The sequence below is a fragment of the Salvelinus alpinus genome, chromosome 25 (assembly GCF_045679555.1).
Source record: "Salvelinus alpinus chromosome 25, SLU_Salpinus.1, whole genome shotgun sequence".
NCBI lineage: Eukaryota > Metazoa > Chordata > Actinopteri > Salmoniformes > Salmonidae > Salvelinus > Salvelinus alpinus.
This window is the reverse complement of record NC_092110.1, coordinates 22,585,468-22,599,084: the sequence shown is the minus strand read 5'-3', so window position 1 is coordinate 22,599,084 and position 13,617 is coordinate 22,585,468. Positions and strand designations below refer to the sequence as shown.

The window sequence follows — 13,617 nt, the reverse complement described above, 5'->3', positions numbered from 1 at the left end:
TGTGGACAGTTCTTCCAATATCTTCAATATGCACCTCAGAATTGGATAAAGACGTGTGCAGTTGCATCCCGGATGTGTCGGTCCTCACTTGTAGTCTGTGAGAAAGACCCGATCACATGACAGAGAGCCATGTGAGTGAGAGACGTGTCTGATTGTGCAGCACACTCAGGGAAAAGGGCAAAATGCAGCACCCTGGGCCGCAAAATGCATAGATTTTTTTAGGGTGCATTACGGCCACAAAGGGGATGCCGCCGTGAAATTCGAGGTATGATCAAGTGTTTGTCAAATTGAATGAGAGACTATTGGAGTGTGTACAGCCTGCGCAAAAAACTAAGCAGAGCTCATGCCTTTCAAGCAACTTTTTTCAAAATGTTTTTGCTATTTGAACGGGGTAAAAAAATAAATATATATATATATATATATATATATATATACAATTATTTAACTAGGCAAGTCAGTTTAAGAACAAATTCTTATTTGCAATGATGGCCTAGGAACAGTGGGGAAACTGCCGTGTTCAAGTGCAGAACGATATATATTTTTACCTTGTCAGCTCGGGGATTCGATCTAGAAACCTTTTGGTTACTAGTCCAACTCTCTCACCACTAAGCTACCTGCCATCAACCCCTTGAACGGCTATTACAGAGACCAAGGTCATTTGGCTGGCCAATTACTGTTCAATTCCATGACTATCACCGCCCTATCTACTACCTCTAATTATATGCTGTTGCACATGGTGCTGTCAATCAGACCCACTGCTAAGTCTGTCTACTGAACTAGTCCAGTCAACAGGGCAGTGAGCGGCCAGTTGGCCAGATATTACACAGTACACAGCTCGTCTGGACAGAACAACAATGGCATGTTCTTTGACTTTTAATATGTTATGTTGCTTAGGAACACAACTGTTTGGACTATTTGTAGGAAAGGCCTATTTTTGTTCATTAGCAAAGAAATAACCTGGCTGCATAATACAGATCTGACTGACGCATATAGCGCTTCATCATCTGGTCCACAAGGTATCCTTTTACATCTTAATATCATATGCATTTGGGGGAAAAAGATGCTTGTTCTGGGCTGGAGCCATGAGAAACCATGGATGGTCTAATAAAGGGTGATGGGAGTCAGCGTTGTGGGAGATGGGGTCTTGGCCTGGCCCCCCATTGCTGCTGCACATTAAGTCAGGCAAGTTCAGCACGTTGTCACTGAGATCTTCTCTGCTCACACGCTATTGGGCCTCTCCAGGCCTCTGCGGCGAGGCCTTCCTGGAACAACGCCCTGTTACAGCTCTGGAGGCACCCGGCAGGTCTGCAGGCTTGGGGTCGGGGCGAGTACAGTACTGTGGAGAGATGAACAACCCAAGACTGATCATGTATGACCTGCGGTGTTGCGAGACAACCGATCCTGTCCGTCTCCCAACGGAGAGACAACAATGTCTTGACCACTGTGACAGAGCCCTCCCCGTCCTCGACCAACTGCACGTCTCATTCGTCTTTTGAGATTTTTTGTCTGCTTGAATGAATCATTTTTTCTTTGTCTTTCTCTCTCTCCCTTTCCTTTGCTGTCTTCCAGACGCAGCAGTTGGAAGCCATTCCAAGAGCAATGTGACCCCCAAATTAAAAGTAAGTTCTAATATTGCTTTTAGTCAGGGGATTGGAAGAGGGGTCAGTATTTAGGGTTGAGATTCTTGGCGAAGGAACAAGAGTGGGGGGAGGAGAGGGAGAAGAGTCTTCATACTGGTTTCCTCCTGAGGAATCTCTGAAGTGAGTGGCTCGAATCTCTTAAGGTATTTAATTTGTAAGTGGTTTATGATAGAAACCAAAACATTTGAGATCTAATGGAGAGTACATACACTCCTCCTCCTCCGCCCTGTTCCTCTCCTGTACTGTAGGCCATCGTCAGGAGTGCTGTAACTATGTAAAAAGAGGGTTATTATATTTCCTCTGGAAACTATTCAATCCCCATCTATTAAAGGAAACTGGGGATGTTAGCTAATGTGTTTCTGTATTTAATATTGTTAAAACCTCTGATACCCATCAAGAGCAGTGTATCCCCCAAAGAAGTTTGTGTGTTCAGTTAGGAAAACAAACGTCAGGGCTGAGTGTTGAGTCTGGCTACGGTATTAAACAAATTGTATTCACGTACTGTGCATGTGAATATTATTCCATACATTACTCTGAGGGGCAGTTGTATCTGTTAGCTGGTAACGTGCAATAATGTCAATATCAAAGTCAGACTTCAGTTAGTAATTTTGTTATAGAACAATATTGATAGATGTAAATGAATGACATCTGTGTCTTTTTTAAGCTACAACATTCAAGCGGTATTGTTCCTGGCCCTAGAGCGTTTTTCTTTCCCTCAGTATTCTAATACAACAGGCTCAATGATGCCGATGTTATCAGTCCTTTATCTTTCAATCTGAGAGAAGAAAAAAAATTGCTTCATATTTAAAAAATGTAATAATTTTCACTAATATTTTTGTATTTTATTTTGGGGTAGAATAAAGTCCAAAACTACTGAGGGACATTGACTCTTACGTTTCTAACGGTCCTCAAAGAGTAGATTTCAACAGTGCTATTTGGAAGTTGACCATACACCATTCTTGTCCTCCCCAGTGTGGGGAGAGTGAAATATGACCTCTGATTATGCATTGTTGTTTTTTGTGTGAGGGTATTTGTTTTTGTTCTTACATCTTTAGTTATTTGCGGCTTGCAAGCGTGGGTATTAAATGTACCAGAGCAGTTGGGTACTGCCAGGGAACTCCAATCTCTTAAAAGTGGTTTAGAATGCCAGTAACGTACACCGTAGCAACTTGCTGGAGCAGCCTGAACATTTGGGTATCACCCAAGATCTGCTCTGCCTTGTTAGAAGATTAATGTGGTACAAGGTTATCGTTGGGTAGAGGAGATTGGCCTTGGAAGGAGAAAGCACATTTTGGAAATAATTGTTAAAAAAAGGTGTGGGGGTAGGGGGGAATTCCCAGAAAGGCTCTCCCTGACAGTGAACAGAGTTCTGCTCTGGACCTGGTCCGGTCACTCGCTGCTTGCCATTTATAATTCTGCTCCATTAGTTAGCGAGATACGGTTTTGACACTGCTGAGAATGGAATTAACCTGTTATGTAACATCTTACTCAGAGAGCTAGACGCTGGGAAGAAGAACCATTTACAATTTAAATGCTGTAGAGTTAACTTTCAGCTATCAGCCAACATTAGAGATCATGGCTTTATTACATGGTATTGGCTAATAATGACCAAAGCTAACCAGGAGTTTGCTCAGAATAACTCTCACATATTTCTGTGTGATTGAGTGACCCTCCGGTTAGCTGCGTGCCACACATATATGTCTAGCAGCAGGTGAGTCAGTCTGGTGTCTTCGGTCCAGATCCCAGTCTGACCTGTCTTAATTTTAGCCCTCCCCTAAGCACGTAAAGCTGACTGGAAATTGACTGCAGGTCTCCCAGGTGGTGGTGGTGGGTATGATCCAAGAGCTGAACAATGTCCCCCTGGAGCTCTGCTCTGCTCCTCGGCCTGGCACGGGCTCAGTCCTGCTTAATCTACGCTTGTCATCAGAACATACATTTAAAAAACATTTCTCCTGGGGGCTGCAGGAGTGTGTGCTACACCACTGACTATAAATTAAGTATAACTGTAAGAAATCTAAGATATATCGTGAGCCCCGGATATATACCGTATATATCCAGTTCAGGGCTCCAGCTATGCATTTGGTTTGCGTACGTGCTAGCTAAGTGGCTAGATGTAAAGAGCAAGCTTCTTGGTTACAGCAGAGATATTCAATCCCCTCTTGGATCAAGATCCCTGTTGCCCCAAAACAATCTTGTTTAAAATTGCGCCCCTTGTGTGCACTTCCGGTAATACCGTATACCCCGGTATGGTACAGAAACGATATAACAGTATGAAAATCTAGATACCGCCTATCCATAACCCAAAACTGGCAGCTGTGGGGAACATTAGTACAGACTCCATGTAAGTAGGATCCATAACCCAAGACTGGCAGCTTTGGAAAACATTAGTAAAGACCCCATGTAAGTAGGATCCATAACCCAAGACTGGCAGCTTTGGGGAACATTAGTACAGACCCCATGTAAATAGGATTCATAACCCAAAACTGGCAGCTGTGGGGAACATTAGTACAGACCCCATGTAAGTAGGATCCATAACCCAAGACTGGCAGCTTTGGAAAACATTAGTACAGACCCCATGTAAGTAAGATCATAACCAAAGGTGGGTTATCTGTCTCTCTCGGTTTTTCTTTCCTAAATGTTTTTTCTTCTCTCTTTTCAGTTGAAGTGGAAGTGTAAAAAAGAGGATGACACCAACGGAGGCTACTCTCAAGACTTTATTTTTAGCCTTCTATCAAAGGTGGGTGCCTTGAACGTGAATCACCAAGTATCACCATACGGCTATGATTCAAAAGGCCATCGCCATTAAGTTGGCACACAGTTATTTCTGAGAGCAACAGTTTCTCACACCTGCATCTCTTGGAAGGAGCTAAGACTCCTACTGTGTGTCTCCTATCAAATGTTCTTATTTGAATGTGTAATGTTGCAGAAGAGACACTGGTTATGTAATCATACTTGTAGAATATAGCTCTCAAGCTATGTCGTGTAAGACTGTCTGTGATGGCTTGTCTTCTGCTGCATCACATACCTGTATCTGTCTGTGATGGCTTGTCTTCTGCTGCATCACATACCTGTATCTGTCTGTGATGGCTTGTCTTCTGCTGCATCACAGACCTGTATCTGTCTGTGAGGGCTTGTCCCCTGCTGCATCACAGACCTGTATATGTCTGTGATGGCTTGTCTTCTGCTGCATCACATACCTGTATCTGTCTGTGATGGCTTGTCTTCTGCTGCATCACATACCTGTATCTGTCTGTGATGGCTTGTCTTCTGCTGCATCACATACCTGTATCTGTCTGTGATGGCTTGTCTTCTGCTGCATCACATACCTGTATCTGTCTGTGAGGGCTTGTCCCCTGCTGCATCACATACCTGTATCTGTCTGTGAGGGCTTGTCCCCTGCTGCATCACAGACCTGTATATGTCTGTGATGGCTTGTCTTCTGCTGCATCACATACCTGTATCTGTCTGTGATGGCTTGTCCCCTGCTGCATCACAGACCTGTATCTGTCTGTGATGGCTTGTCTTCTGCTGCATCACATACCTGTATCTGTCTGTGAGGGCTTGTCCCCTGCTGCATCACAGACCTGTATCTGTCTGTGAGGGCTTGTCCCCTGCTGCATCACAGACCTGTATATGTCTGTGATGGCTTGTCTTCTGCTGCATCACATACCTGTATCTGTCTGTGAGGGCTTGTCCCCTGCTGCATCACAGACCTGTATCTGTCTGTGAGGGCTTGTCCCCTGCTGCATCACAGACCTGTATATGTCTGTGATGGCTTGTCTTCTGCTGCATCACATACCTGTATCTGTCTGTGAGGGCTTGTCCCCTGCTGCATCACAGACCTGTATCTGTCTGTGAGGGCTTGTCCCCTGCTGCATCACAGACCTGTATATGTCTGTGATGGCTTGTCTTCTGCTGCATCACATACCTGTATCTGTCTGTGAGGGCTTGTCCCCTGCTGCATCACAGACCTGTATCTGTCTGTGAGGGCTTGTCCCCTGCTGCATCACAGACCTGTATCTGTCTGTGAGGGCTTGTCCCCTGCTGCATCACAGACCTGTATCTGTCTGTGAGGGCTTGTCCCCTGCTGCATCACAGACCTGTATCTGTCTGTGAGGGCTTGTCCCCTGCTGCATCACAGACCTGTATCTGTCTGTGAGGGCTTGTCCCCTGCTGCATCACAGACCTGTATCTGTCTGTGAGGGCTTGTCCCCTGCTGCATCACAGACCTGTATCTGTCTGTGAGGGCTTGTCCCCTGCTGCATCACAGACCTGTATCTGTCTGTGAGGGCTTGTCCCCTGCTGCATCACAGACCTGTATCTGTCTCCAACTCGCCTGTGATGAGAACTGCCTGGTGTCCAGCTCACTTTTGAGCTCTGCATGACATCAGTGTTTTATATGTTTTTATTTTTCCCTTTATACAAGCCCCATTAAGTTTTGTAGCAGTGAAAGGGCTTAGGGCAATGCAGTGCCCTCTTAAAAGTGGTGCACACCATTGTTAGTGTCCCTGCTACTGGGCGGTTTTAGCAGTGCCAGGGGAGTCGCTAGGAAATGTGCTCTTCTCATGCAACCGTGTACCACCTCGAACTGCAACCAGCTAATGGGAGTTTTGGTGGGGCGTAGGTAGTGCAGGAATGAGGATAGGTCAAGTCCAAGTGTCACTGACGTCAAACGGAAGGAAAAAAATGTCAAACTTTGAATTTCTCCTCCGCACGCACTCAATGTACAGTCAGGCGTGGGAGGCTGGGTCAGAGGATTGTGGGAAAAGGAGTGTTGTTGTTTTTGCTAAAGTAAAGAGTGACATTTAAAAAAACAACTTAACGCTATTTGCAATGGCGAGCTTCTCCGATGAGTGGCAGGTAATGCTTGAGTAGGAGTAGCCGCCCATGTGTGGGAAAGGGGACTGTGTGTGTGTTTTGGACTCACACAACCTTACGTCTGCTCTGGAGGGGAGAAAAAAATACATATTAAAATATTTGGATTTATGAAATAGGGGTCTACAGAGACTCCCGTTTGTCACTGTTGGCACGCTGTAGAGTGTCCACGTCCATTAGCATTCCTGGCCTGTCCTTTTCCCAGAGAAGCAGATTCCTGGTAATGGGATTCTCAGAGGCCTCCTTGCTGAGACTGCTCTCTAGAAGTGGGCTTAATGAGAGAGGCCCTGTATTTCAGGTGACATACTGTATCAGTCGTGGGCCCTGTCTCTTCTGCAGGCCTTTACCCAGAGGAGCCCAGCCTCCATCAACCTCAATCAGCCAAGAGCCTCTGTAATTATAAGTGCAGCTGAGAGAGTTCAGCTTTTACTGCTGTCAGAGACCTAGTCCAAGTCCTGTCTCCACTCTCCAGCTCCTCTCTCTGTCTCTGTCTGTCTCTCTGTGTGTGTGTCAGAGGTCAGTGGTTGACCCAGGCTGGACTGTTCCTCCCCTGTACTCCCCTGCATCTGACGTACTGGCAGGCAGCTGGACAAGGGCCTTGGCTAATTTCAGTTTATACCAAAACATGTTTTATAGAGTTTTCTCACCACACATAGAGTAGACTTACTGAAGAAGTCCAGGATACTGTCTTGATACTTGGAACATGCTAAAAGTCGTTTATGTTGACGTGTCCCAGACATTTCTGTTAGAAATGTTGAGGTTGATATTTTTCTGGAAATTAATCATTAAAAAAAGTTAATGTCATTTTTAAAATCACATTTAGGGATGATATGTTTCTCATTCTCTCTAACAGTATGGGTCCCTCCCACTATCTCTCAAGGGACCAAATCACAGGATGTCCTACGTATAGTTGTTATTGTGTAACTTGAAAACTCAGCCATTACAAGTGTATACTCTAACATTGTCATTGGAGGTGGTGGTCCATAAACTGATGTGATACACTGTGGAATTTAAGCTTTAGAGTCCTGTCTGGTCATCTGTTGGGTTTTTCTTGCTGATTTAATGATGCCCATTTTTCTGGTTCTGTGTTCTACTTTGAGAATACATTGGGTACTAACTGTCTCTGTTTCTGTGGCTCTTTCAGTATGGCAACGTTTTAAATGTTCTCATATCAAGGAAGAAGAGAGGAAGTGCTGTGGTAGAATTTGAAACCGTAAAAGCAGCTGTAAGTATTCTGGTTCATAAATTATACACACATCTCATTTCCTATTGAAAAGTCACTGAAATCAATCAATACCCACCAGCTTTTACTGATTGGCCATTTCTTTACCATTTGGTTTGCACTGAGCATTATGCGTCTCAACAACTTCCCAGCCCAAGGCCCCTAGTTTTCCACACACAGGATGACATTCTCATCATCTTGTAGTGTGTGTCTGTAACAGAACAGAGGAGTTGACAGAACAGAGTGTTCTGATGGGAACCAGGAGGATAGAAGGGCTGAGCTGCCTCATTGTTCAGACCACCTGAGTCCTCTGCCCCTTTGCTGTCACATGCTGTTTTGTTGTGGGCTCTGGTGCGATGTGTGGTTCCCCTCAACAGAACATTTCTGCTGTCCCCTGGGGAGCCAGACTCTGGGCCTGCAGTCGCCTTCTCGCTGTCTGGAGATCTCGGGGTCCCTACGCTGCTTGGGAGGGTTGGGGTATCTAAAGTTCACCCCACATGTGTGTTTCAAATGCACAAGGCAAAACCCCACACAATGGCTGGGGTGGAAGACACAACTAACTCTATAGAGCTGAGAGGAGTAGAGGTTGATGTAGCTCCATTAGTGGTGCTGGGGGAAAGAATGGCCTGTCAGCAGATCATGTCACACTAGGGTCTGACGTTACTCCGTTGTTTCTCTCCAGGAATTGGCATATAAGAACGAGAGTGGCCTTACAGCAAACCCACTGAAGATCTCTTGGCTTGAGGGACGACCTGAAGTCATCACCCCAGTGGTGTCGCAGGTTCAGCAAACATCTGGACAGTACTTCCCACCTAAACAGGTATGTAACCAGGGGCAACCGCCACCACAAGCAAGGCAACCTCTCCCCAATGTGCTTAGTCCTAATTCTCCTTCACTCCCATCAACGATAATGTAAGCCCTATGTTGCCAAATATCTCCACGTTGTTGGCTTCCAATCCAAATAACATTTCCTAAACACCATCCCGCAAAGAGAGGTATGTAAACTTCTGCGGTTTTATTTTTGTATCAGCGAGAAAATATTGCCCATGCACTTGCACTCTCCTTGTCTGGCCCAGAAAAATGTGTTTGGTTAAATGGTCTTAGGTTTGTTTGGCTTGGAGAAGCAGTGTGTTGGCCCGGCGCTGGCCCGATCCTCTGGCCTGTCCCGCCTCTCATTAAGGCCTGACCCACCCGGGAGACCAATGGAATGCCTCACTCCATGAGAATCACACGGTAACCCAACACGACCAGCGTGCAGGCTGGCACGAGAGGGCTTTCTCTCTACCCAGAGTGGTACTCACCCCAGTCTGCCCACCTTTTTGCTAACCTCCTGGTCGGCTTTCATAACACGCATACTGGCAGTTTGGAGGCCTTTTCCAATCAGAGTAAGGTTGTAGCACAGTTGGGAAATGTAGGTGGACGATGAAGGTGATCTGAGTCAGTTTGAGGAGTACAGGAAGTTTCAGCTTCTCTCTGTTCATGAGCTAGACATGACTCGGTCTGTCTGTGTCCATAATCACCATTACTTAGTTTCACTGCTGTGGTCATTTAGGCCTAATAATAATAATAACGCTGACTTTGTTTATAAAGAGCTTTTCCATACATTTGGGCTCGGGTCCACATGGTTTTAGACCAGCAGACTCTCCCTCCCCAGAGATGAGGATAGACTGTTTCACCACAGTAACTTAGGCCCCTCGTCAGGGTTAGCACGCCACGCAGGGTTCACAGCCCGGCCCGCGCATTGGGACTTGTCAGAGTAATGTTATTATGGTAACCGGTTTTACCGGTTAAAGCTATCTGACGCAGATTGCTTCATCTCTCGCAGAGCTTTTCAGGGCAGAGAACGAAAACAACATTTATGGCAGTGTAATTTTCACATTAGCCCTCAGTGAGAACGCTTCTCACTAAAGAGGCCCACATGACATAATGGGGATCCAGTGAATATTGGTAATATTGTCTCACATCTGGCCTGGGGTCAGTGGATACTGGGGAGAACCATGGAGGTCCTGGGCAGACTGTCTGGCCTGGGATCAGTGGATACCCCAGGCCATGTACTGTTATAATCTCTACCCGGCACAGCCAGAAGAGGCCTGCCCACCCCTCAGAGCCTGGTTCCTCTCTAGGTTTCTTCTTAGGTTCCTGCCTTTCTAGGGACTTTTTCTTAGCCACCGTGCTTCTACATCTGCATTGCTTGCTTTTTGGGGTTTTAGGCTGGGTTTCTGTATAGCACTTTGTGACATCAGCTGATGTAAGAAGGGCTTTATAAATACATTTGATTGATTGGGGAGAACCATGGAGGTCCTGGGGAGACTGTCTGGGATCCAGAACACTGCTTCTCCCTCTTTCTCCCTCTCTTTTTCACTCTGCTTCCTCTCCCTGTCTTTCTCCCTCTGCTGCCTCTTTCACCCTCCCCCTCATTTTCTCCTTTTCCCTCTCCCTCAGTGTGACCTGCTGCGATCACAGAGGAGCAGCAGTGCTGATACCTGCTTCTTTAACCTCCCATCAATCCAGTACCAGCAAAGCAGGGAACCCAGGGACGCACACGCCTGACTTCACACTATGCGCCACTCTGTTTAATAAGAGAATCTGCTTACACTGGTCTGGGACCTGCTGCTGCACCTGGGCCCCCAAGTCCCCACAGGCCCATGGAGGCCTCTAGTATCACACACTGTAGCAAAGTTGGAGAGACATGGATGAGCCCTGTTGTACTCCTGTGCTGAGTGATTCTCGAAGTTTGTGAATCAAATCAAACCATTTGTCATGTGCCGAATACAAGAGGTGTAGACCTTACCGTGAAATGCTTACTTACAAGCCCTTAACCAACAGTGCAGAGAAGAGTTAAGAAAATATTTACCAAACAAAAGTATAACAATAACGAGGCTTTATACAGGGGGTACCGAGTCAGTGTGCGGGGGTACAGGTTAGTTGAGGTAATTTGTATATGTAGGTAGGGGTGAAGTGACGATGAAATAGATAATAATCAGCGAGTAGCTGAACAAATGGGGGGGTTAATGTAAATAATCTGGTGGCCATTTGATTAATTGTTCAGCAGTCTTCAGGCTTGGGGGTAGAAGCTGTTAAGGAGCCTTTTGGTCCTAGACTTGGCGCTCCGGTACCGCTTGCCATGCGGTGGCAGAGAAAACAGTCTATGACTTGGGTGACTGGAGTCTCTGACAATTTTATGGGCTTTCCTCTGACACCGCCTATTATATAGGTCCTGGATGGCAGGAAGCCTGGCCCCAGTGATGTACTGGGCCGTACGCACTACCCTCTGTATCGTCTTATGGTCAGATGCCGAGCAGTTGCCATACCAGGCGGTGATGCAACCAGTCAGGATACTCTCGACAGTGCAGCTGTAGAACTTTTTGATGATACTCTGTCAGACATGGGTGTGTTGGGTCAGGCGTTTCACCAGTAGGGACACCATGCAGAGACAATACTGTAGGGGTGGTGGTCCATTCACAACGTTCTTCTAAACATATATAACCAAGCATGTCCCAGCCAGGCCATGGTGCAGAGATTTGCTACCCATGCTCCAGACTAAACTCCCTTGTATTTCGATAGGATCTAGTTTCACCTCCTGAGTGTGCTATGTTTTGTATCACTGCACTGTGCCATAATACATTATCATAATGAGAGGCTGTAAAATATGTATGGTAAATCATTCTGTGCTTGTGCTGTTTTTCAAACAGTCGGTCTCTGTTGACGTTTGATGTCAAGTTTTATTGAATGTCAGTGTGATGTACACAGTCAGCTGTGTGTCTGTTCCTGAAATACTGAGTGGATTACGTAATCTGTTAAGAACAGACTATACTGTCCCTACATAGATGGAATGGTGGTTTGCATGACAATGCGAAGTACATAGTTCAATTATGGTGGATGAGGTGTTCAAGCTGTCCCCCAGAACTCTTCACATTGCTGCCAGACTACAGGGATTCACACAGTGTCAATATGACTCATAGTTGTTAAGCCCTTACCTCCCAGAATCTCTTGAGTTTGGGGTCCACATCCAACCATCTGTATCCTCTCTATCAGAAGAACCTGTACCATAATCATGTCTTTGGAAGTCATAAATCATTGCATCCCCAATTTAGAACAATCGTTTAGCATATTGTCTTTTTAGAGTATTTATTCTGAGAAAGACGTATCGCAATACTTGATACGACTTTGTTTATTTAATCTTTGAGGAAACTTAGACTTGGAGCCTGTCACAACATGAACCAGATGTAGCTTGTCATCTGTTCTGGGATGTTTTTTTCCATCATATCGGACCGGCTAGCTTCCTTCTGCTAAAGAAAGAGCACGCTCACCTAAAATAGCCCCCGAGTCTGTCTGGGTCCTGGGATGCTGCGCATAGTCCTGCTACAGTTGGCAGCTGGCTGCAGCACTGTACTCTTTCTGGATGGAGATAACAACTCCTAGTGTTCTGACTTCCTGGAAGAGTCCGTTTAGCGAACAAAAGGACTAATGTAACAGATTGGTTAATTTACAGCTGTTGCCAGCTGTTATCGGCATCAATTCATTTAACTGGGCTTTAGCTTAGACGGGGAATAGAGAAAGTGGCGAGAGAACTGGACTACCTTAACACGAGGTCTGGGAGCAATGGAGACCACTGCATTTTTCTTCATGGGACAGTTAGAAGGAGCAAAAGGCCATGGGAGACTGTTATTACATTGCTGACTCAGTGTTTTTCCTCTGTGGACTAAAGTTGAATTGAATCTCCTCAGACTTTTGTGCTCCTCTTCGATCTACTGTAACACATTGCATATGAACTTGATCAAATAGCTTGCTAGTTTTAATCAGCGGATGTTAAACTTTTGAGATCTTTTGATGGTTTTGTTGTCTTCTCAAGGTTTTACGATGCCCAAGTGTATCATGGATATCATGCGAAGCAGTACTATTGTGAGCTACCTTGGCCCTAAATGTGTTTTTAAATGGGGGAGAAATGTGTGAACCGGTGGCTCTGTAATGTGTCCTGACACAATGTAGAGTTCCATAAACAATATCAGTTTCAGAAACGGAATGTCTCGGTTGTCAAAACAATATTTCCACCCCCCAAAAATGTCAGATTTATTTATATTTTTATAAAAGCCTCTGTCTTTTGTAAGATGGCTTTTGTGGTATTCTGTATGATGGTGAGTTTGGAATTTGAGGGAAAAGTGGTACCAGATATGATGCGGTACCTCAGTTTAAAATGTTTTGCCAGTTGGCACTGTGCCAAGATAATTTGTCTTCCAATTACTCTTCTCACATCAGCCTTGTGAGTTTGGGCGCTTGTTGAGAATAAATTTATGTGACTTCTCGTGTGGAGGAGCCCAGTGCAGACGATGGGGTGTCGTACGGTCCAAGGACAGTCTGCGTGTGTGTGTGGGTGCTCTGTAGTTCTATCTCTGAGCTGTGTCTGGGACAGTGGGACATTAGTCCGGGTAAGTCTGGGTAAGAGGTAATGTAGATTTAGTCTCCAGGTTTGACAATGAAGTTATGGATGCTGATGAAGCATACAAGGTGGCCTTTCATAGGATTAGGTGAAAGGTGGGAAAGGAAGAGCCATCTTATCTGAGGTTTGACAAGAATAAGAAACCATAATGTATGGTCCTCCTTTCCTGTCCTGAGCAAATTATATCAAGACTCGTTAACTTAGAAAGCCAAGATGTCAATCTGATAAGGCCCAGGAAAACTGTCCGTTATAACGTTCCTTATGAATGGATTACTTGTTCTGCTGGTTCAGGATAAGTGAGGAATAAAGGTTGACTTCATCAAGCCCAACTTCATCTATTCAATAACCTTGCTGTGATGCAGGTGTGGTCAACACTGTGCATCATAACCATTCAGTACTTCCCTTAAGCTCCAGTTCATTGTAATAACAGTAACTTTCAAAGT

At 45.4% G+C, this 13,617-nt stretch overlaps 1 protein-coding gene across 4 annotated transcripts in view; it reads left to right on the top strand.

Annotated features, from left to right (window-relative positions):
• The window catches only part of LOC139553640 (dnaJ homolog subfamily C member 17-like), a 54,580-nt gene that overhangs the window by 25,846 nt on the left and 15,117 nt on the right, over window positions 1-13,617 (top strand). For 2 of the 4 annotated variants that reach the window (XM_071366186.1, XM_071366187.1), the window contains exons 7-10: window positions 1,570-1,619; window positions 4,300-4,377; window positions 7,660-7,740; window positions 8,420-8,557. In XM_071366186.1, the coding sequence (XP_071222287.1) occupies window positions 1,570-1,619; window positions 4,300-4,377; window positions 7,660-7,740; window positions 8,420-8,557 (347 nt within the window). Of the gene's footprint in view, window positions 1-1,569; window positions 1,620-4,299; window positions 4,378-7,659; window positions 7,741-8,419; window positions 8,558-8,841; window positions 8,971-13,617 lie in introns of all 4 variants that reach the window. The other 2 variants (XR_011670693.1, XM_071366188.1) reach the window with 2 other exon arrangements.